This window comes from Bemisia tabaci, chromosome 9, assembly GCF_918797505.1.
Source record: "Bemisia tabaci chromosome 9, PGI_BMITA_v3".
Classification (NCBI taxonomy): Eukaryota; Metazoa; Arthropoda; class Insecta; order Hemiptera; family Aleyrodidae; genus Bemisia; species Bemisia tabaci.
Genome location: NC_092801.1, coordinates 25,549,391 through 25,574,749, shown reverse-complemented (window position 1 = coordinate 25,574,749; position 25,359 = coordinate 25,549,391). Strand labels below are relative to the sequence as shown.

At 38.9% G+C, this 25,359-nt stretch overlaps 2 protein-coding genes across 2 annotated transcripts in view; both read right to left on the bottom strand.

Annotated features, from left to right (window-relative positions):
• Positions 1-25,359, bottom strand: part of LOC109037734 (A-type potassium channel modulatory protein KCNIP1) — a 419,699-nt gene that overhangs the window by 249,888 nt on the left and 144,452 nt on the right. The gene's annotated exons all lie outside the window — the stretch shown is intronic.
• Positions 2,340-4,619, bottom strand: LOC140225356 (uncharacterized). Its single transcript, XM_072303925.1, has 2 exons — positions 4,462-4,619; positions 2,340-3,741 (listed from the first exon to the last, which is right to left on the bottom strand). Exons 1-2 carry the CDS (start codon positions 4,531-4,533, stop codon positions 3,208-3,210), a joined length of 606 nt encoding a protein of 201 aa, XP_072160026.1. The 5' UTR covers positions 4,534-4,619; the 3' UTR covers positions 2,340-3,207.

Genomic DNA, 25,359 nt, shown 5'->3' with positions numbered 1-25,359 from the left:
ACTCTTATGGACCGCACGGCTTATGTCAGAATGGATATAATTCCTTTTGATTCAAGATCGTCGAAATCACGCATAAGATTCTCGAAAAATTAGAAGAAAAATACCTCCATGTTTCCCAGGGAATGCATGATTTATCGAGCTAAATTTTGCAAAATTTGAAGGGTCATACGGCGTTTTCCCACAACATGGCAGTGAGATTGGAGGCGAGAGATTGGGCAAACGGAATATTAAATGGCGTCGGGAGCCGACTAAGTCGCGGGAACATGAAGTTGCGAGCTTGCGCGGTTGCCAAATTGCATGGAAAATACCCATCACCACTCGTGGAGGAAAACAGTGTGAAGTAGAGCGAAGCAGTTAGAGGTCGACAACATTGGGTCCCGATCATTTTAAGGGTGAGTAAGAAAATTGATACGCATCGGAGCAGGTTCTCTCGCCTAAAATCGATGGTTCGTAATGGATTTAAATAAATTCATTATCATCTTTTATTAGAATAGAGATAGATTAGTGTTAATGTGTGGTTATTGCCATCGGAAACGGCAACGCTGTCCGAGGCCTTTTTGCTAGATTAAATACCGTGACTTGGGCTTTGAAAAATTAATGGATCGCTGCTCGCCTGCAGTTAGCACTAAATCCCGTTTTTTAAGTAGACTCATCGCCGGTGGAAAACACTGTGCACGTATTCCTGGCGTTCGGAGAGGAGTAGACCACTATACAAGGTGTCTATTGGATCGCATGAAGCAAAAATGAACCAGCACAATTCAGTGTATTTAAAATCGTGCAAATCCTTTTTTTTCTTTTAAAAATACTATGTATATGTAGAGTTTTAAAATTTACATAATTGTTTCCCTTTAAAATTAGCAATTTTTGGTGGGATGCAAAAACTATTTGCTATTTGAAAGATTATTTATCAAAAGCAATTGTTTAACCACACTGTAATTACGCAGGTTCCTTTTCGCTAAATGCGATCCAATTTAAGCACTGGTTACAGTTATAATCTTTTAATTCCGGTAGGTCTTATTTCGAGAAAATACACGACTGGAAACTTTTAGAAGTTACAAATGAGAAAGGTTTTTTCCAAATTCAGTCATCGATATGTTACCCTTCTAAAATTCCATTGACATGGGTGCATCGGGAACATTTTTTATTCGGCCTCTTCTTGCGTTGCTCGATTAGCGAACATGCAGACCATATAATATACCTTAAAGACTTCACGCTGGTTTTTCTTCTAGAACGAAGTTGTCTCCTTTGATTTCGGCGCTTCAGATTCGAGGAAATTGAAAAACTCCCGTCCGAGATAATCTCCGAGGGAATTCAGGGGGGGGGGGGGGGGGGCTTCCATGAGAACGGAATGGCGGGAGGGAGGAGGGGGTGGGGTTATTGCGAAACGGTATCTCCGAAGGGCACAGTGACGGGGCGTGCTTTGCGATTTATCGAATGATCTTCTATTCAAACCTATGGAAAAGGATCGATAAAAAGGGTGTACCTTAATAATCGATTCATTACCACGACTTCGAATGGGGAAATATCGATAATCGATCATTCTCGCCTCGCCGCTGGAAGGGTAAACTTGTCGACAGGCGCGTTGATTAATAAGGTGCCACGAACGAGTCCGTAATTATTTTCTCTCCCGCGTCAAGATTTTATCTCCCGAAAGGGACCGTTCGGCCCGTCCCACGGATTATCGGCACGGCTAATAGCCCTGTTTATGCGGATTTTCGGGCCGCTCCTAAGCCCGGCTATTACGGACTCCGTAATGGGCAACGGACGCGTCGGAGCTTCGTTCAGATTTTAATTTGTTTGATCTTGTTCGGATTCGGCCGGGCGAATTGGCAATACTGCCATACAGAGGACAAACGCTGTATGAACATTCAGGAGTTGCTAAATTACCCCCCCCCCCCCCCCCCCGGATTAAAAAAGGTATTTTTGACTAAATTATGCATATTTTTTCTAGAAATTCTCAGATATTTTATGTTAAAGTGCGAACAATGTTGTCTGAAAATTTTAAAGAAAAATATTTAAAATTTCCCCAGTAAATTCTATTTTTATTGAAGGAAATATGGCAACGTCTGAGGGCCCTAAACTGCGTTCTTCCCTAACACGGTAGAATAGATAAGTGACGTGTAGAACACGATGCACACATTGAAAACGTGAATAGTAACTTAGAAACTGAGAAATACGCAGATAAAAAGCGCAACTTTTCCGCGAATTTAAAACGACTCGTTTTCGCGCCGAACCGTAGGATGTCATCCGACCCCGATCAGAGGGGAACTCAGGTTTCAACGACTTCCGTCGAATTTCTCTCTACTAATTGTCAATGAAAACAATAGAAGAGTCGAAACTTTATCTTCGGATAAAGAATCGAATTTTATTCATGTTATCCGTAGTAAACAAACAATACTCGTCCCCCATTGAAATGCGTCTTATTTTAACCCATTTGAGTGGAAAATAAGAGGAGATAGCGATTTGACTGCCGTAGTGCATCACTTCCATCAATTGCCCACCGTTCCGGCACGTTTGAAGCTCCTTTGAGTGCTTCCAATTTTTAAAAGCGGGCAGCTTGTCCGAGATTCTGGCTCCAAAAATACTCGATGAATCACGACGCAACCTGCTAACCCGAGACTTTCGGAATATTGAATTAAAAACACAAGGCTTAGTGTCCCATTGGCTCATGAGCTTTCAAACTTTTGCCCCGTTTGAAGAATTGACATTGTCAATTCTTGGAAGAATATTTTTAAAATAATTTGTTTAATAATGCGAGGGAGCGAGGGTAAATAATCGAGATCGGTGTCTTGGTATTATTGACACATTATTGATTAAGATCACCCGATCAATTGACGATATCGTAATCTTCAAACAGTTTTCTAAACACACAAATCAATTAATGCAGTGAATGTATCTATTTGATTTATAATCACTTTTTAAATTAACGTAAAATTACAGGTAGGAGAGTATTAACTTTCGATTCGCCATTTCCACTAAAAGTGTAATTATATAGCTGTCTCAAGCATCTATGGTTGATTTTTGCAAACCGATACCAGAGACAACATTGAAAGGTTTCATTTCCAGCGGTTTTTCATGAAAAGTCTTAGATTGATAAATCATCAATATTACAGTAAGTTTTTTGCGGGACCCTGAATTGTAGTGCCTACGGTTATCGTAGCAATACGGACGTATTGGCCACGTTAATAAGCCCTCGGATTAACTTAACTAAACCGTGAGTCCAATCGCTCTGAGGAGATCTGAAGTATCATTTAAATACATCCCAGAAACTTGCCACGCCTTTTGGAGTTGTGAGTAGCCAAAACCAACGAGTATCTTTCGCTTGACGGGCTGTCGTCCACTTTTAAAGGGGTAGTCTACGGTGGATGTATTTCCGAAGTGTTTGACCAGACATTGGAGGGATGCGCGCGCCCCATGGCGGCCTCTTACTGTCATCGCGAAGAGCGTCTGATTGTGACTGAGCAGCAGTACGTCGAATCTGCCTGGAATTAGCAAATTGTCACGCATTTTATACTGCGAATGTGGAAACAAGTCCCGCCTGGTGCTAGGAAATGCCCACAAGAGGGCGCTGAACTCATCCGGCCGCCAGATCTCGAAACTTGCCGCCATGGACTTGATCGCGAAGAGGAAGTTGGCGAAAGTCCCTACATTGTCACAACTTTCGAACTTTGTTAGAGCTTCTACGTAAGCATTTGCAGCATGCGTCTGTGGCGAGGAGTTGACCAGGGTAAACAAGCATAGCTGCAAACAGGTGGAGACGGGTCAGTAAAGCTATACACTGAAGAAAAAAGTTACAGGCTGTACAGACACATTGTCCGTTCCGGGCTCTGAGGCCGAAAGTTCCGGGTGCTGGAGCCGTAGCTTCGACTACTACCGGTGCTCCGACCGGAACTATTGGGTTCTAAGCCCAGGCCATGGACACTATGTTTATACAGCCCATTAATGCGGCTTCCACGGCCGGAGTTTTATCTATGTGTTCTCGCAGAATCGTAGTTTGATGGTTGAAGATTATTCAAAAAATTTCAAAAAAGTAATGCGAGACCAAAGTTTTTTTTAACTAATATTGATGAAAACATCACCTTTTGGAAACTTAGTGTAGCATCTCTCAGTTAAGTGAGCATAAGAACTAACTTTTATGAAGCTTTTGAAATTTACATACATACAATGTTGGGGATTGTCCCCCGATTTCCCGTATATTTGTGAGATTCCGTATGCTTAGATTGTACTGAATAACTTTCCTAAGTTCTTTTAAATCAGCTCAGTCAAAAATACGTGACAAACTTGGTTAGGGCGCGAAAGAAATTCTTAATAATAATTGTCAAAGAGGTCCAAAAGGTAGTTCCCACGTGCCTCATCAATTATAGACACTGTTTAAAAAAATCGTGTGCGGAATATTACTTTGCAGTCCGCAAGGAAACATTTTTAGACGGGGAAATTTGAGAGTGACTTGTAATAACTTACAGGCAAGATGACAATTCCACAAAATACATCCGATATAAAACTCACTGAGAGCAAGTTAGTTTCTAACCTCATTACAACTTTGCACCAGACAAAATATTCGATCTGACATGGTTAAAACACAAACACTTTCTCATCTTCTAATTCAAACACTCACTGCTTATTTTATTTGATATAGATAAGACGTTGTCAGACGAGCACAACAATGCAGCTTTACTTTTTCTCAGGCAATGAAAACGGGCAAAATAAATTACAAGTCGGCAACTCTGTTCTGATTATTTTCGAGATAAAGTACACGTTCGTTGATAAGAATGGACTGAGTGAGGAAAGCAAATGACGCCATTTTCAGGATTACTACATTAACGGTGGGAAAAAATTGTCAATGGAAACATTTCAGCGCGTAAATTTGAACGTTTCCTAAAAAAATATGTTTTCATGAAAAAATGGCAACATCTGAAGGCTCTTTGGGCGTTCTTATCCAACACGATAGTGTATAAATCAGGCTCCGAAATCGCGATGTATATACTGCCGTGCTATGGAAGAACGCCGTATGGATATTCGAGAGTCGCCAAGCTTCCTCGAACAAAACATGAATTTGTAAGGAAAGTTTTGCATATAGTTTCCCTTGAAATTTTGTGACATTTCAGACTAAATTGTGTACAAAATTGTCGGACAAATTGGAAGAAAAATATCAGTGGCGTGGCGTGCTTTGCGATATATCGATTGTTATGCCATTTAACGCTATGGAAAAAGATCGATAAACAGGGTGTTCGCAACGAACACCTTAATAATCGATTCTTTACCATGGGTTTAAGTGGCATAACAATCGATATATCGCAAAGCACGCCACGCCACTGAAAAATATCCAACATTTCCCATAAAAATTCGTATTTTATCGGAGGAAATTTGGCAACGCCTGATGGTTCATACGACGTTCTTCCCTAGCACGGCAGTACAGAGAGCCGGTGAGGCCGGTGTAAAAGCCGCCTACAGATTTAGCATATTGGTCTTTTCCAGAGTCGACCTGGTTTCAGTTGAAGCCGGGTGTCCCGTAACAACGCAGCGGCAGACGGTCCAGGGCCCCGCGGAGTGGGGGGGGGAGAAGGGGGTGATTCAAAATGTAATAATGGGGCGAAATCGGGAACGAACTTGCCCACGCGCCCTAGCCCGGCCGTGAACTTTCCCAACTTTCAGCCTCGCTCGCCGTTACTTTCCGTCGGTCCTGGCTCGATCGCACGCTAATTCGCACGCAGTTACATTCCCAAAAAGTACTTCAGTCGGTTATTGAGATTATTTCCCGCCCCTGAGAACTCTTTCCTTTCTTACGAATTTAATTTGTCCCTGGGAAACGGGTCGTGAGCTTTCAGTCTTGTTTCGAATTGAGTGCTTATACATGGTGATCCAGAGTTACACGGTCACACTGCAGGAGCCGAAACACCCCAAAACCCCCTTTTAAATTGAGATTTAGATTCGTTTTTGATAAATGAATCCAGGGTGTGCGATTTCGCCTGTATAGTGTATATTGCTCATGTGTGTATCTAAGTCCAAATTGCGCGTCTCAGGATAGGTCACACTTTTTTCACTCACAATCATATCATCTCCAAAGAAAATCAACCCATCTATCACTTCTGTAATTTATCACCTCTAACCATCAAACACGTACTTTTGGACTACTCTGCCCTCAGATATCCCTAATCACAGATCTACTCCCCTACAATCAACAGAAATACAAACCCACTTACATGCGATGAACCCAATATTACTACCAAAATTCTGAAACTCTTCACCTCTCTTGATTTAAAAATCTAAATTTTCGTATATACTCCCATTTTCAAAATTCTCTGTAAAGACGTTAATAGCCTGTGACGCTGAATGTCTCAAAATATACTAACGAACTAACCAACACTTCCTTGTCCTTCTCACGTATATGCACGCTCCTCTGATTCAGCTAGTTTTGTCATTATTCTCTCCCCTTTCGAATTTATGTCGAGTTTTGTTTCAAGCAAAAAGTCCGATTGAACCAAGAGTATTTTTTCTTGTCAATATTTTTTAGAGTCTGGACTCTGGATCCAAGCGACTTTTTTTCCAGTGACATCGATCAATCATACAGATTTTTTGCGATTCTTTGTATTGAAACACCGTGGTTAAAAACGGGACGAAGAGAGCTCAGAATGTAGTTAAAAAGATTCCCTGGAAAGCTGATTTCAATCGCTGATTAAAAGAATTTGATCCGTCCAGCTTGAAATCCCTCGAGTTGGAAGCTGAAATTCCTGGGAAGTTTTCGCGGGAAAGTAGGGAATCGTGTTCCGTAGTGCAACACAGTGATTGAAATTGCTCCCGGGCTCCGGACTTAAGATGTCGGTCCTCTGGCGTAAGGGCGTATCTCTATCACAACATGAGCCTTGGAAAACGTAGGGTTATACGGGGAGCAGGGCTCACCTGGAAAATGAGATACGCCCTTACGTCGGAGGAGCGACGAAGAGAGGGATTTCCCTGAATTGAAAAAATAAAAGTTTCCGATCCTTCTTGAATTCTCTGACGCTGCGTTGCAAAAATTCGCGCTGTTTATTCCCGTCATCTTTAAACTTGATTTATTTAAATATCAGGAGAAAAAGAACGCAAACATGGGTAATAAAACAATTTTTTTTTTTAAAATAAAAAACGCACCACTTTCACTGTAAATATTACAATGTGCATGAAAAAAATGACTAAAATATTTATGGTAACTGTGGTGTTTTTTTTTTTCCCCCAAAGAGATTGATTTATTACATATGTTTGTACTTTCACTGTGTGTTACATAACAATTTCCGATCCGTGTGGAATTGTCTGACGCTGCGTTGCAAAAATGCACGCTGTTTATTCCCTTCATTTTTAAACTTTATGTATTTAAATATCAGAGAAAAAGAACGCAAAAATGGGTAAAAATAAAAATGGCTAAAAAAGCTCACCATTTTCACTGTAAACATTACAATCTACACGAAATAAAGGACTAAAGTATGTATAGCGAAAATGGTGATTTATTTTTTTATTTTTTTTAAAGAGATTCATTTATTACATATATGAATGTACTTTCAAAGTTGTTTTAAAATTAAATATTACAACATTCAGTGGCGTGGCGTGGCGAGCTTTGCGATATATCGATTGATGCCATTTAAACCTATGGAAAAGGATCGATAAACAGGGTGTTCGCAGCAAACACCGTCATAATCGATTCTTTACCATAGCTGCAAAAGAGGAAATATCGACAATCGATCATTCACGCCTGAGCCACTGACAACATTGATAGATTACTATGTGAACGAGACTATTTTTTCTCAACATACGATAATCGAACACTTTATCAAACTTATTCTCCATTTAAATCCATCATAGGAAATCGATTCTTGTAAAAAGGCCTGCTTCGATCAAAATCGATTTTAAAGCATGCATTAATGAACATCCCTATTGTTAGTATAACATTTTGCGATAAATCAACACCTGGTCGTCGATTGAGATTTGATAATCGGCTCCAGGCGAGAATAGCGAGTGACACCTCATAAACCCGAAACGCCAAGTCTAATCAACCCCCGCGTGAACGAGCACTCAAACCGGGAGACAAGACTGAATCGCACGCGTTTACAACCCGAACAATACGGGTTTGAGTTATTGATTCCGAAAGAGGTTATGGCAAATGCAATCTGCTGCATAATTGCACCGTTCCCGCCAGATAATGACCTTAAATTGCCAATTTCCCGAACGGTGGTAAAAACAGCATACCTCCGATGTAAAACTTACGGGGATCCGTGATTCTTGCTCCTGTGAGGCGAGTTTATAGCGCGAGAAGTGGCAACAACGTCGCATTACCGTGGCTCAGTCGGTGAACGGCTGTCCGAGCTGGAAAATTAATTGATGTTTCATCGCTGCGTCGCCGAATCGAAAAAAAAAGAAAACTCGCCCGCAGTACTGCCGCGCTAAGGAAAAACACCGTATGAGCATTTGAATGTTGCCAAATTGCCCCTCGGAAAATATTAATTTCTGAAGACAGTTATGCGTGTTTTGCTGTGAAATTTTCAGAAACTTTAGATTAAATGACGAATAAAATTCTTCGCAAAAATTGGAGGGCAAATGTTTACAAATAATCCCGAAAATTCGAGATTTTTCGAAGGAGATTTGGCAACGCCTGAAGGCTCGTAGGGCGTTCTTCCTTAGCACGGCGAGCATCGGGGGAAATCAAGCGAGTTTTAGCCTGCAACAACGCTCATTCGGTGGAAACCGTTTAATCCTGTTGATATTAAGGGGAACGGGCGAGGACGCTGTACCCTTGATGATATTTTTTTCTTGAAAGACGCGTGTTTTTCTGCGTGGAAATATCGGTTATTTTTAGTGTTTTATTTTGAGACTTCATGTTTGTGAAACTGGTGTGAGGCAGTGACGGGATTGGCGCCTGTCACAGCAACATTATTTGATGGATAAATCTCGTGGCTTTGGACGAGCAATATAAAAAGAGAAAAAACCAAGCTCATCCTTAGGCCCTTTTCGTTGTCTCCCGTACAAAAAAACGTAACTCCATTCCAATGTTGTCAAATTTCCTCTTGCTAATTGCATTTTTAGCAGAATGATCATGGGCAATTCACAATGAAAATCTCACTGATTTTCTCCTGATCTCCAACAAAAATCAGAACAATGTTTGACAAAATTTGGTACATTCTTGTCAAAAATCGATTTTTTTGTGCCAGTTTTGCAACCTTAGAATTAAGTTACGTTCCTTTGTCTGGAAAACGATGTTCTGTCTACTTTGGTTTGATAGAGATCAACTTCGAGATTTTAAGCACACATTTTGTTTTAGATGCTTCAAAATTATCACATCTCTTTTTCTTTTTTTTTTTTTAGAGAATTTTGTTACTAAGCGTTTTTGAATGACATTATAATAAAATATACGTAATATCGAAAGTATGAAGAACAATCACGTGAAGTTTTGTGCAAAAGCAATATAAGCGGTATTCCATGAGAAAAGTGAGCTAATAAAAAAACTAAATTTAAGCTTCGTTGCTGTGAAAGCTACATACTCGATATGGTCACAGTAAAACACCGTCATCTGGCTCTTTTTTGACATCGGAGCTACGTTTCTAGGAAATGTTTTGACTGGAAATCTCTGCAAACTACAGGATATAACGGTTCATTTTATCGTGGATGTTTCTGTTTCAGTCCTACATCGAGACACAGAGTGGTGGAAATGGATTTAAAAAGCAATTGCTTGCAACAAAAGAGCGCTTTAGATTCATATCCAACTGGGAGCCTTAATTTAATTTAGTTGTTTTTCAAATGAAAGCCAGCTACACTCTGCAACCTGATGAAATGTGTTAAATTCTGTTTATTAGGCGACACACTGATGCACAACAATAGAGCCAAATATACGTGCGAATCTAAATATTCCTAATTACAAATTAATATTTTTGACTGATACTTAGTAAATATAACGATGCGATAACAAAATAATTTTGCTTTAAAGTGCATGGGTGGGAGTGCAGTTTTTACTGTGTAGTAACAGCCAAGAACAAATTTATTTTTAGGATATTAGTATTTAGAAGAATTTAAACACCAAAAGTTGGAATCGCTGAAAAACGAAATTACTAAATCAGGGAATCAATCAAGTCTACAATTATAAATAAATAAATAAAAAAAAAAAAAAAAAAAAAAAAAAAAAAAAAATGTGTGGATCATACATTAATCGGCAAGGACCATTTTTTCTTCTTAAGAAATCATTTTCAGCTTAATTTTATAATGTACCATTCATTTCATTTATTAATAAAACTACCATTGCGTCTGATTTTTTAGGTGCGTTTAACTCAAATAATGAAAAAGAAGACTTGCAGCACAAAACGCCTACGCCTACACTCATCACAATTTACAGCAAGAAATGTTTTGCATCAACTTGGCACCGACAGAGGAGAACTTGCACAATAGCGTAGCAAGGATAATTTGCATGATGTATGGTTATATAAGCTCCTAAGGCTTGTATATTTCTAGCTGGTTATTACTTCCTTTTTGATCTGATGTCAATTATAGTGCCGCCCTGACTAATGACAGTTTCAAACATCATTTTTATGGAGCTCAACTCAGGTGAAAAATTCCTTTAACGTCAGTCTTCACTGATTGGTCAAATTACAATGGTCGTCTCCACTGAGGCATGCTTTTACTTTCAAAGTGGACGGATACGGTCTCAATCATTGACGTTTTAGTTTCGTTCATTTGGAAGTAATTCTATCAAACGGAACTATGTGCATTATGACGTGAGCCCTGTTATGACGGCTCATGTCTTATTGCACATAGTTCCGTTTGGCAGAAATACGTCCATTTGTGATCCTAAGAGCTATGTTTCTGTTTGAGTTATTGCGGAGCGCGTTCTCTTCTTGAAAACTGCATTAAAATTCTTTTCTGATGCGCCTCTTCTTTAAAATGATGTTCTACTCTACAAAGGGAGATGACCAGACCCTTATGTGTGCCCCTATTCGAAACCCTGATTTTTATAAAAGCTGTAGGCTCAGGAACTGCAGTGTCAGCGATGAAACGCTCGAGTAAGGAGTAAGATTTTTTTTTGAGTTCAAACTTTGTACACGATTTTCAGGATATTCCATCAGAAACCCTGTCTTGCCGATGCGGAAGCAAGACTTTTCCTCGTGAAAGCGTCTCAAAACTTGAGCTACACATCTTTTGGCGCGTATACGTAGTATACCGCCTTTGCGATCGTTTCGACCCCCCCCCCCCCCCCCCTCGATACAATAACCGAGTCCCCTAGTTCCTTACCGAAAAGTGACTACCGCGAACTTCTGAGATTTTCCAAAGCGTGTAAAAAGTTTACTAATCCGTCAATAATAATGATTAAAATTTGTTTCTCATTCTGGGGCTCGCTAGTTTATGTGTAATGAATACCAAGAGTCTACGTTTCTTGGTTTTTTTTAAAAAAACCTTAGAATGGGGCGCGCTGATTTAAAATATGCATATATAAGCGGAAGCAAGCGAACTGATTCGAGGATGGCTGACCAGTTCGGCACTCCTTGAATGAGAATTTCACTCACTCCGTTTTGTTCACAACGTTGCTTTGACATATCTCCACAACACTGTTATCCTTTTCAAAAGTTGGTACTCCTTGCTCTGATAGCCGGGGCCACCAGGATAGTGGTAAGTGCAATCTGTGATGAGCCTCGAGACTCATTAGACCATTTGCTAAACGTGGCTCATACAGGAGTCCACTAAGCCCTCTCGTCCCCACGCTCCTGATCACTGCGTCGGCGTCACGAAGAACAATGGGCCTTGGGTCCCAACGCGGCCGATACCCGTACCCCAATTACTCACGCTTCATTAACCATTTCACCGTCACGCTAGGATTCATCCAATTTTCAAAAAAAATTGTTTCGCATGTATTTAGCAATTTTTTCCTTACTCTCCGTTAAAACACAAATAAAAAGAGACCTCATTCATAAAAATCGGCCGAATAGAAGAGAAGTTACAGTAATCGAAATCCGAAGAAATCAACAAAACCTCGACTCCTCGATACGAAAAATAAAATGAAGGGGAAAAAAGAAAGTATAAATTACAATTAAATATAATTGACCTCAAAATTTGACAAACAATTCATTTATATACCTAACGCTGAAAAACTGGGAGAAATTACAAAAAATTTGCCTCTTGCAAGGGGCTTCTTTGTAAGAATTTTGACCTGAAGACAACGGTCGAATAACAGCAGTACTCCATACAATACACGGTGTGCCTGAACGAGTTAAACATTTTTCATACGTCCAAATCGAAAAATCTTTATATTTTTAACTACAATGTTTCTTGAATCGTTTAAGCAAAAAAAAAAAAAAAAAAAAAAAAATTCCGTCGAGATTCTGGAACGCAAAGGCGCTTTAAAAGTATTCTGGGGCTATAATAGCTAAATCACCGGTAGTAAATTCGTTATATTATTAAAAAGAAATTGACTCCATAGTTTAATTCCTTAGTTTCTTGAATACGATTATTTTAAGCACTTAAACATTTATACCACCAATTTTAGCCATGGGGTGATTTCCTGAGAGCCGATAATATCACGAATTTCTCATAGAACCCCTCAACAGTGGCTTGCTTTTTTGGCAGCCGATTCGGCCATCGAACCGGAGTTTAAATGGAAGCTGATAATAACCCAAAGCTCTGAGAAAAATTTTGAGATGAGTATAAGAACGGTTTGTTGTAAGTAGCGAGGAGAGGCGGGCAAAGCGGCTAAAATCCTATCTAATTTTTACAGTTTTTTCTGTTGAATTAATGTTGCCGCGGGCTTCTGACTGTCCACACATAGTTCTGTTCAGCATATCGATACATAAGTATTTACATTTTACATACGTAGAATTTAATTTTCACGTCGGGGAGTTGACATATTTTGATTTTTTCGATTTTATACGGAAAATTGATGGTTTTTCGGGATTGAAATTATTATTGTTTCATGAAAAATAAATGCACCCAAAATGACTATAGCATATTGATTCTTACACATTTGCACTCACAAAATTGGTTGGTAAATTCAACGAGTGGGTGCATCGACCTGGTATATCAAGTTTCTGCAATTTTTTACGGCAAATCAGTAGATTTTCGGGATGTAGATTGCTTACTTTCAATTCATGAATGAATAAAGCAACGACATGGTTGAACTTCTTTGCATGGAAAGACGTTTAAAATAACAAAATCAAGACGTATTTAATGCAATTGCATTTATATCGAGTCAATTTCTTTTCAATAATATAACGGGATTTTTACTACCGGTGATTTGGGTATTTTAGCCCCAAAATACCTTTAAATCGACTTTATCTTCTAGGAGTTCGACAGAATTTTTCCTTTCTTCGCTTAAATTATTCCGTAGCACTTTTCTTCAAGAATCTGATAAGATTTTGCTTGAGGCAGATCAAAAAACTTAAATTCGATCGAATAGCTTTCTACTTTCACAATACACGGTCTCGTCAAGGTGCGTCTTTGACCTCGCAGTGTTGGATCGTGAATTCTCTTTTTATGCTGTTTGCCTATTTTGAAATCTCTGTAAATGAAAACTAAAGGGGTTGATATGTGCGAGTTAATGACGCGCCTTATCAACACATTGTGTTGGAGTTCACTGCTTGTTTTTTATTGTTTACTCTTAAACTCCAATTAAACTCTCAAGAAGTCAATATTTGGAGTCTTCGGATCGCTTGCTGTACTTCATGGTGCAGAAATAAGCATTTAAAGTAGAATGGATCGGTTGCAAGCAAGAGATACAGCCAATTGAATATACTTTCTTAGGGTAAATTCACTTAAAAAAAAAAAAAAAAAAAAAAAAAAAAAAAAAAACGAACACCTTAAAAATCTATTCTTTACCATTGCTTCAAATGAGAAATTATCGATAAATCGATAATTCACGCCTCGCCACTGTATGGCACGTGAATTCCAAGTATACATAAAGAAGAACGGACCATTTCACTATCCAGCAATACTGTCTTGATTGTCATTTGAGAGCTTAGCCCATCTATGAGGATTTTGCAATTTGGAAATAAAAATTCTGGCTCATCTGAAAAAGCACTTATGTGCATGGGGAAACTAATGACACATGCGTTGTTTTTAAATCGGGCTAGAATTTATAGTTCCAAATTGCAAAATGTAGTCCATTTGAAAATCACGGTATTGTATTATTTTTACTAGAATGTTATCTTCCTTGAAAAAAGCTTCCATAAAAATTACCTCTATCAACGAAGATACCAATTATGGTGAAAATCAACCTGAGAGAATTTTCTTTCACGATTCTAGACTTGGAATACGTTTCTGTAAATGAAATAACTGCACATTCCAATTTTAAACAAAAGCCACTTGAATAAAGAGCTTTCGCCATTTCAAGCTTTTTTTTATGTGCCAACTACAATGATTAAGGTCATCTTAAACACTTGAAAGACCTTGAGGAGCAGCCTGCCATAGCGTCAGATAATTAACATAAGGATTCATTCGGTTTTGTGCTCTGCGTGGAAAATCCTTTAAAAATACAGAAATGAGGAGTGAGTGATGGGAAAATAAAAACGTCATTCGAAAAGCTCTTAAAGTTCTTTTCAAACATTTCCGGCTGAGAACCTAATTAAAGCGAAGAGATGGTGCAGCGCACAGTGGGAGACCATTAGCCTTTTTAAAACTTTCTTTTGTTTAAAAGCTAAACCTTGTTATATTTAAGGAAACTTTTTTCTCGGAAAAATGGGTTTAGGTTACTTTTCTGTACCTTTCAAATACGGAATTGATTAGATTACTATAATTTTATGTCTCGTAGAAGCAATACTGAACTGCATATTCTGGATTTTCTTGTTCTCTTCATTTTCTTTCTTGTTTCTTTGTCTTCCTGGTAGAATAGGTTGTGAGACACTAAAATTTTCGAAAATATAATTCTTAGCACTGGTTCCTCTTGATATCTATGCATTACAGCATTCACCTTCCCCACTGATAAAATAAATATGGCCATTCTCTAACTAATGTATCAAACGCAATTTAGAATTGTGAGTTATGGCCATGTTGTGGAAAATAAGTGCGTGAACATTTAATTTTTATTTAAAATGAAATGACAAGTCTTGCCTTAAACGCTTGTTACATGCGTGTAAGGTATGACTTCTTATTTCATTTTAATTATCTGCTAAAAACACGCAACACGATCAAGTCCACGTATTGAATTGTTGCTGATTTTTCTCAAATTAATATTCAATTTTCAGAAAATCGATAAATATTTTAGGCTTAATTTCTCAGATTTTTTTCCTGCATTAAAGTGCTAACAAAACTGTTCGTAAATAATAGAGGACAGGTATCTCAAGTTTTCTTGTAAGCTAATGATCAATCAGAAAAAAAGGTGACGCGACGTTAAATTTGCTTTTCTTCTCAGCTCCGTAGCATAGACATCATAGCTCACCTTGGCATGCGACGTGAGAATTCTTTCAACTCCTGCATGCAACTATTCGAGCTCAACGACTGTTCTGGTTGCATACACGAACAATTGAAGGCGTTTTCGTTTGCCCACGGGAGCGCGCAGCTCAGAAACTTTAGTTTGTGGTGGTGTCTTCAGCCATGTATCCACGAGATCTCTATAATATGTTAAGGGCATGCCCGCTGACTACAATGCGGCCCGACCTCCAGAGGATGCTTGCCCGGGTCTTACTTTAGTACATTCGGTAGTCTGAGGGTCCTCTGACGTGAGGACGTACTTCAATTTTCACCTGAGCCCTATTCTCCGTGTAACTATATGCTTATTGGGGCCCATAAGAAAATCGATTCCCATACTTTAGAGGAGCGACGAATTATCTATAGATGACCGTAGAGTACCTGTATAGGGAGAGTACCGACGGATCGGTTCATGGAGGGCTTAGGGCCCAAAAGTGCAGCCACCCTTCTAACCAACTTCTAACGCACAAAATTTCACTGCCAGTCTGCAGATTCCAATTCTAACCAGGTTTGCCAAGAATGTACAGAAATGAGCGTTCTTCCGCGAAATTGAGTAAATTTATGCAAAAACCGAGTCAAACACGTGCTTAATAAAGGACGGTTCGTAACAATAGTATCAGTAAATCGCATGGATTATTGAAATTCATAGGTTGGCTGCCCTTTTGGGCCCTAACTTTATTCGCGGAGGCATCGGTGAAGGCCTGATGGACTTTCGGAGTTTCAGATCTGTCGGTACTCTCCCTATACAGGTACTCTAGATGACCGTAAACATTTCATTAAGAAATGATGAAATAATGAAACGAATGATGAAAAATGATGCAGATTTCCATTGAAAAACTAAAATTAAAATACATATTGTTCACAATTTTATCACTTATTTATCTTTTATCACTTTTTTCATTTTATGGGGGGGGGGGGACTTGGAACATATTTTTGAAATTTTTAGTGAGCAAGGTTATTTTGATGTTATCGTCTGTCGATAGTCAAAAAAATCTTGAAATTTAGCCCACTTTATCTCTACAACCAACAATGGCATAAAATGATAATTTTGGGAGTTAGGGAGGTTATGTGCATATAGATGGCTAATGTTTGATACGCGTCTCTCCGATTCTGACGTTTTCAATTTTTACTGATGTTTAATCTTTTATGGGAAGACTATTTTTTTTTCTTTAAATGCTCTCTTCTTTAATACAAAATAATTCACAGATTATAATTTACAGAAAATACTCTGCTTGGTTTTCTTGTAAAAAATAAAACGTAAGTGAAGATTTTGAATATTACATTGAAGATACGCATTATGGGAGTCCGGTTGGGCTGCCCTCTCTCGCCTAAGCACACGAAAACGCCTTCAATTTGTTGTGTATGCAACACGGACATCCGTCGAGTTCAAATAGTTGCATCCATGGGTTGAAAAAATCAATGCATTTACAAGGATAATTATGAACATCTCCGAATGCAGCCACCGCTTTGTGATTGCTTCCGAGTACATAGAATGACATGCTTCCTGCACAAACATGTGCGATTCGGGAAGAGAAACATGAATGTGTGACCACTTTGCGACTGAGAAGACGGTCGGTTATCTGCCGAAAGTCATACGCCGCGTTAATGAGAAACGGAGAGATAATAAAAGCGGGAATCGTCGGCATGAGATGGAGCCGTTGTAATCCGTTAATAGGCCTTAAAAACTGTGTAATTAAAAGTCCACCAGGCCCGCTGCGCTCAAGAGGCAACGGATGTTTCGCCAAGAACCCCCCAAGCCACCGCTCACCGGTTCAGTTTAGAGTAATCATAATTCTCGCCTCTTCCAAGGAAACAGAGAATCAACTCACTGCTAAATGGGTCTGATGCAAGCTTCAGCTAGAACAAAAATTTCAGTTAAGGCGATTCAATGGACACCATATTTTGTGTCAGAACGGCATGCGATATACCGCATCAATTGGTTCCATTTTTTTAGCTACTCGTCAATTTTCTTGAATTTTGAGATTGCAATTCTGTTGTCAGGAGTCTTAAGCACTCACTTACCAATTTTAACAAAGAAATTCAACGTAATAAAGGCGTGGTTTTTTTTAATATCGCATTCGAGTGCAGTTTCGATATCAGTATCGAATGCGATGTTTTCTATCTAAAAAAATCCACGCCTTTATTAAATATGAATTTCTTTGTTAAAATTGGTAAGTGAGGGCTTCAGTCTCCTGAAAAAAGAATTGCGATCTCAAAATTGGAGAAAAATGACGAGTAGCTGAAAAAATGGAACCAATTGATGCGATATATCGCATGCCGCTCTGACACAAAATATGGCGTCCATCGACTCACCCTAATTCTTATATATAATGGCTTAAAATTTGCGATTTGCGCATCGGAAAAGTCTGAAATACGCTCCTATTTTTACAATCTGCCCATAAAGTATGCAATTCTAAACGACCCTTGGGCACAGGTAAACATTTCGTAAGGAGTCGTTCCATCGAACACTTGCGCATTAGGATGTTACGCTATATTCAACATGGCCGACGCCAACCCGGCAAAACACACGTGATGGGACGGGATTTTATTAACTGGCATGTTTATTTACATTTCCCTTGCGTTGATGAAGACCATATCGACGGTGTAAGTCGGCAATCCTATAACTCGGTTTACGACGTCGCGCCGTAGTATCGTTTTTGAAGCGGAAAGCTTAAAAAAACGCATATTTCTCACGCAGATTGCAAAAAAAGGAGTGAATTACAGACCTTCTTAATGCGCTCATTGAAATTTTTAAGCCATTTTCTATTAGTTATGACTCTTCATCTTGTTCTTGCTGAAGTTAGCAACAGGCTAATCTTATTCGAAAGCCGCGGCGACAGGAAAAGTGCTGGCACAGTATAATCCCGTTTAAAATGAGATTGGATCTCTAATGACACTGAATCGGTTTTCTAAGCTAAAATTTGACTCAACAAAAATGGTGTTCTATTTTTCTTAATATCTTCAGAAAATTTTTAACAAAATATTAAATATAGATGCCCCGCTGGTGACATCTATTAAATCGCGTTCGATAAATCAAAATTGTATATCAATTTATCACGATTTTTTCTTCGATAATGTTGTGATTAAATTTGTGTCGATAAAAATCGATACGTCGAAGGCAAACAGTCATATCAGGCATTTTGTCAAATGCCTAGGCAAACAGTCAAATACTCTTGCTTGGATTGAAATTTTGAGTTTTTACCCTAATTTTAGACATACTGATTCTTTGCTCCTGTTAAAAATAAGTATCTGTAACAATATGCAGCATACAAGAGTGTTTTAATCGATTTTAAGATTCTGAATGCACATTTATCATTAAATTTTCAGCACGACATAAAACATGGAATTTTTAAAATTGTAACATTTAAACTTACTAAAGGCATGTAAAAAGGGAGGAACAAGCACAGTTGTGGATGTGAAGAGTTATTCATCGCAAAGTATTGAAAACCTTTGAACTCGTCACCATAAATTTACAGAGTCCCGTAAACTGTCAAAATTTGACTACCGGCGTAGACATTTGATAAAACACCTGATTTGACTAATTGTCTTCGTCAGATACATTCTTCGATCAAATCGCAATACTTATCGCGACCTTAAGCTACTTGGAGTGCAGCCTTTCAACTCACTGGAAAAAAAGCATATTGGATTAGTCTAGAATCCAGACTCTTAAAAACATCAAGAAGAAAAAATACTCTCGATTCAATCGGATTTTTGCTTAAATCAAGAACCAAGCCTCTTAATTTGAGCGGATTTTCTTTTGATCTAAGCTTAAATCTGATTGAATCAAGAGGATTTTTTCTTTTTAATGTTTTCAAGAGTCTGGACTCTAGATCCAATGTGTTTTTTTTTTTCAGTGCTCGAAGGAACTGACTCAAGGAGGCCTTCATTCATTTCTAACTCATGCTTTCCAAGCCGAGTACTTGAACGTCCAGCCACTGAGCGGAGCTTTAATGAGCTTTGAGGCAGCTGGCAAGGAGCCGGAGGCTTGTTTACGACGCTTCCGTTTTTAATCGTCGCTATTCAAAAACAGGCGTAAAAGACGACGATAGAGACGTTATGACACGTCATCGTGGGCCGAGAGCCGCTCTCGTTTTATGAAGGAGTAATGATAGTGTACTTGCACTTTACGGACCAGCATGCTCATTTTTACCACATTACTCGGTTCCACCTCGGCGATTCTGTTGATCTTCGTTGTTGGAGATACGAGAAATAAAAGGAAAAAACGCATATCGATGGTGAAACTACAGACTACGTATCTCGTTTGTGCTGGTGTTTAAAAATCTCCGCTCTCATTTTATTTTTTTGACGGAGAAAAAATCAATGTCATTTCTTGAAATTTTCACAGAGTTTTTTTCGCATAGAGAAGGAAAAACAAGAGAGTTTTCAAAAATTGTCATTGAGGTGTTTTCCATTTAAAAAGTAAAGTATGACAGGAAGTCTACAACGCCGCAAAGCGAGATACGTGGTCTGGTAGTTTCACTGTCAATATGCCCTATGCAGATTGTGAAGTTAGGAGTATACTGCCCTGCTAAAGAGGAACGTCGTATGAGCCCCCAGGCGTTGCCAAATTTCCTTTGGCAAATCAATAATTTTCAGGATAATTTTTGAATATTTTTCTGCAAATTTCTCAGATTGATTCGATCTAAAAAGTCTGAAAATTTCAAGGAAATATATTCACAATTTTCCTCAAAAATAAACATTCTATCCAATGAAATTTGGCAACTCTCGAATTTTCATACGGCGTTCTCCCTTAGCATGGCAGTATACTTCAGACTTTTTTGATAAGCTCATCGTGATTTTTGAGTCATTCAAAGTGAAAAAATAAGTCTTCTCCTCGCTCTTGCTGAAAATTGCAACAAGCTCATTCGTTACCTTTTGCTGATATTTAAACTTTAATATGAAGGCGTGTTAATAAATACTTCTACTTACCGGTGTAAATTTTTGAGACGATCAGGACAACAGAATTGATTTTGGCAAATGTATTAATGAAATTTAAATTTTGCTAGTTTTTCCGCGCTGGTATTCTTTCGTATTATATCCAAGCACTATGGTAGAAAAAGTGGATTCAAACCTAGAAAAAATCAATCACAAAACAACTGTGTTTAATGAACAATACATGTTTAATAATCATCAGGTAAGAAAAGTCGCACAGTATTTCATACACTAAAGAATACGCAATAATGTTAAATTGTATCGCATTTTCAAATGTTTTTAATCGATGTTATGCTTCATCGCAAGCATAAGTCCTTCCTTGGCCGTATAACGGTAAGAAGTCAAGCTGGATTTATTGAAATGGTGGTTCATGCCAAGAATTGGTAACGAACACCTTGATGATCGATTCTTCACCAAAGCCTCAAATGAAGAGATATATCGATAATCGATCATTGACGCCTCGCCACCGGTCTTCTACCCTTCGAAAGTAATAGAGAATTTGCAGGTGTCTTAAATTCTGTGAATTTCATCTTGATACTAATAAGAAAACTGAGTACGAGGATACCCTTGGTTTCAAAATTGGACAAGTATTAGAGAAAATATGACAAAATATCCTAATTTGCTAAAATACATGTGTTTAAATGGTAAGCGCCACCAGATGACGTCGTAGGCGGCGTATTTTCTCACTTTTCAATCTATTTTTCTCCAATTTCCCATGCCAGAAAAAAATTATGAAAAATACTGTGATCTCAGCTCATTAGGAACTCTCAGATGAAGCAATACAATTGTTGTGTGCAAATTCTCCATTTTCACAAAGCTGCTGCGCTAAGGACGAACGTCATATATTCACAGTTGATTATTGCCGGTTTCTCCACTATAATTTACTCATTTTTGCGGAGAGTTATAAGAATATTTTTTCCTGAATTTTCCATAAAGGATATTCTGGATCCTGGAAGCTCCTCTCTGAAAAATTCAAAGAGTAATGCCGGAGCTTATTTGACAATATTCGAATGCTCACATGGCGCTTTATCGAATTGATCGTTTATCGAATGACCCTGATCGATAAATCCCTATCTTAGTAATGCTTTATATCGATCATTGGCGTTCGAAATCGATTCAACAATCGAACCACTGCGCAGATTAACTTTAAATGTAGCAACAAGTGCGAGGAAGCGGCTGTAAGCCACTTGTGCAAAACGTCTGAAATATAGATCGACGATGTTCAACAGATTTCCCCACGAGGAAACGCTGATTGCGCTTCCCCTCCCCCCTCTCTTGTTGCACCACCCACCCACCTTTGCCGCCTATTCACCCCCCCCCCCCCTACCATTCATCGCCTAATCCGATTTGTCTCGCCGGTAGAAGGTTGAGTAGGAAGTCGTTTGATGAAGTCGATGGCTTCTGCCGGAACGGAAACATAACCTCAATCTCGAGAGGCGTTTGTTTGGTTTCTGTTATTAAAGATTCGTCACTAAGAATCTAAGTGATAAAGTTGGTGGTCAACGGTATTTTTTGCCCGATAGTAGTTGATGAGTAACAGGAATTCAAATAAAATGCGCCTAATGACAATTGATTAATGTCGGGAAGAGTTATTTGCTTGGCGAGTTCAAGCAGATTAGGTTAGGATTTCTGAACCAATTGCATAACTCTTTAGTTTTTAGTCAATATTAGGATGGATAAAATGTCACCGCGGGGTGTTTGAAATACATCGTGAACGATACATTAAGGATACGCATATGAAGTGGCGGGTCCGGTTACTCTGTGCGCTCAGCGTAGGCGCGCGAAAACGCCTTCAATTTTTCGTGTATGCGACACGGACATCCGTCGAGCTCGAATAGTTTTATCAAGGCGTTGAAAGAATTGATACATTATTAGAGATATGCACATTCATCGAATGCAGCTTTTGACTCATGGTTGGCTCCAGGTTCAGTTTATATTTCCGTATTAACTCTTAAATTTTATAAGTAAGTTCACAAATCTTTAACCGCTAGAAATTGTATAATCAGTAGCAGTTTTGGATCAAGTCGTATTCTTTAGATTTTATCTGATCGTCTTGTTTTAAATGTTTTAGAAAAATACCGCTATATTTTCCGCGCGCTACTTCCTTTTGGAAGTTTTGATGATACACGGTGTCGGAAACGGCGATGGAGATAATACATTCATCTTCACTAGCTAATATTTCCAAAAATCATAGAAATTTGTGAAAAAATATGACTAAAACTGTAAAATTGAGCAGTCAGGGAGCAACATATAGGCAACGTGCGAATCCACGTATCTCCGTTTGCAACGTTGCAAAATTTCTGTCATGAACTTTATTTTTTCATTGAAATAATATAGTCAAAATAATTTTTTGAAAACTTCCATTGAAGTATCTCCTTCAGCAGAATATTCCGCAGAAATTTCAAGTTACATGGTTGACTTGTTTATCTTCGAAAAAACAAAATAGGAGCAGAGATTTTGAAACACCAAGGTCTCGCACTTTAGCCATAGATGTGACTAATCCAAATAAACAGAAATCGAATTATTGCATGCGGAGGAGAAAATGCTCGGGATGCTTTGCAGGAACGTTTTGTTAAAGATCACCAAGAAAAATGGAAAGTAATAACAGCTTCCTGGCTCGTTTTTTCACTGCAAAATTCGTATTAGCATCTGTTAAAGCACCGTGGTGGGTAATTGGAATAAATAAACAATAAAATATTTTGAGCCGTATGAAAAGACTAACTTGCGGCCGGGTTCGTATATTCAAATGTGATGGGCTCGAATAAATCAAATAGATTGAGCCTGGCGTTGCCAAATTTATCATTAAAAAGATACAACTTTTACCATAAGACATGTCTTAAGGGATTTGAACATTATTGGGTGTTCTCCCTCAAACATATTTTAGCATACAGTCAGCTCCTCTCGGTTAACAATAAGTAGTGACTTTAATCTTTTATTTTAATACTTCTTTAATTATTCATTACACCTCTTTAAGCCAATAGTGTCTCTGGTGTGATGTATGTTCCTTTTAACGGCAGTACGTAAAGTCTGGCTGGAGGCATTATTAAACGTAATTCTATAGGTTCAGCTTTGAGAATAATCAAGCTATGTAGTTGAAGGCCAGTGAAACTACTTTAATAACGATGAAATAATTTTAATCAGCATGGCTTTGGCAACACTTTTTGTTGCAAAATTCTAACTGAATATTTTGAAATAGGATAAGGGCATCGGGGTAATTTTATGGTTTATTTTTAGTCGAGGAACTGTCTCGTGACACAAGAGTCTTTAGTTCCCTTAGTCCCCCGATTTGGCATCAAAAAGCCCCAATAAAGCACAGCCATGGCGTTGCGAATTAATTTGCCGCAAAATATGCCCTTCGAAAAATAACATACGAAGTGAGAATTTTTAAACACCGCAATGAGATATGCGGTTTGGAAGTTCCACCGTCAAACTCTCGCCAGATCTGAAGTGCGAAGGAAGAACGAAAATTCGTGATTTGCCGAAGAAGATTTGGCAACGTTTTAAGGGCTAATACATCGTTTTTCCTTAGCACGGCAGTATTAGTCCCCGATTTGGCATCAAAAGGCCCCGATAAAGCACCGCCACACAATGGATCGAGTCAAAAGGAGAGGTCGGACAGAATTTGGAAACTTTAAACGCTTATAACTCCGTTTACACGAAACTTTGAGGTTCTGAAGGTGGCTTCATTGGTTTTCTCGTAAAATTTCCTGTCAGAGATACCCCTCAAAGTTTAAAATGTGACGAAATAAACATAAAAATTTGCGATTTCAGTAAATGAATGGACCACTAGACACGGTACGAATTTAAGCGATCTGATACATGTTTCTTAACCAGAATTTCACGTAGAAAACGATTCACACAACGAAAATTACTGAAACCAACTCCTAACGGAGATATTAACGTTTTTATTTCACATTAGTTACGAGGAATTTGAACTGCCCGCTCACAAGAAACTCAAAGCTCTACGTGAGTCAAATTGCACACTACAACGGTTTCAGCAAGCTTCTCAATCGAGCAATGTTCATTTCCCACCATGTGTTGTTCAAACTATTAGCAATTTGCGATAACTGAGCCAAAGCGTCAAGATTGAGGTTGCCAGATTTTATATCGCAGAGACTGTCATGATAGCGTTTAGCGCACGATGTGAATCACGTAGAGCATTGAGTTTTCATGAGCGGGTGGTTTGAATTCACGTATCAAGAATCATTAAATATCTACGTAAGGAGTTAATTTCGGTAATTTTCGTTGTGTGCATCGTGTTTTACGTAAAATTTTGGTTAAGAAACGTGTATCAGAATGCTGAAATTCGTACCTTGTCTAATGGTCCATTGGACGTATTTCTGCCAAACGGAACTATGTGCATTGTGACGTGAGCCCTGTTATGCACATATTCTTATGGGTCTCAGGGCTCATGTGTTAACGCACATAGTTCCGTTTGGCAGAAATACGTCCAATCCATGTCCGATCTCTCCAATTGACTCGATCCATTATGCGCCCTGGCGTTTCGAATAAATTTCCCGAAAAATATTCCCTAATTTTCCCAAAAACTCACGATTTGCCGAAGAAGATTTGGCAACGCCAGAGGGCTAATACATCGTTTTTCCTTAGCACGGGTGCATTAGTCCCTCGATTTGGCATCAAAAGGCCCCAATAAAGCACCGCCACGGCGTTACGAATAAATTTCCCGAAAAATATGCTCTGGAAACCAGCGAGTCGTGGGGTGCAGCACGGCCGGCAGTTTCCCGCCGAGATCGGGGGGCCGTCTGGCGTCGTCGGGGGAGTTATTCACGGCGGCGGGGCGCGCGGGCGGTGTGCACACGATTAACTCCTCGCCGGGAACATAGCTTCCTAACGTGCCGCCAGCGATTCTTTATGCGCAACAGAAACAGAATTACGGCTTCCGAGTCCTCGCCGCTTTTCCACCGGTAACGCTTCATCCTGTCCACAGTTCATGGACACCACGAACAAAAATCTTAAATTAGTGTGTTCAAACTATCCACGTTCGTGGACTCCACGAACACAAAT

What these genes read in the sequence shown, in the direction of transcription:
- LOC140225356 (XM_072303925.1), bottom strand. Translation starts at nt 4,533, where the DNA reads ATGAGGTTAGAAACTAACTTGCTCTCAGTGAGTTTTATATCGGATGTA. An exon ending in GTGGAATTGTCATCTTGCCT is followed by an intron (nt 3,742 to 4,461) that starts GTAAGTTATTAC and finishes ACCTGTTTGCAG; the next exon opens with CTATGCTTGTTTACCCTGGT.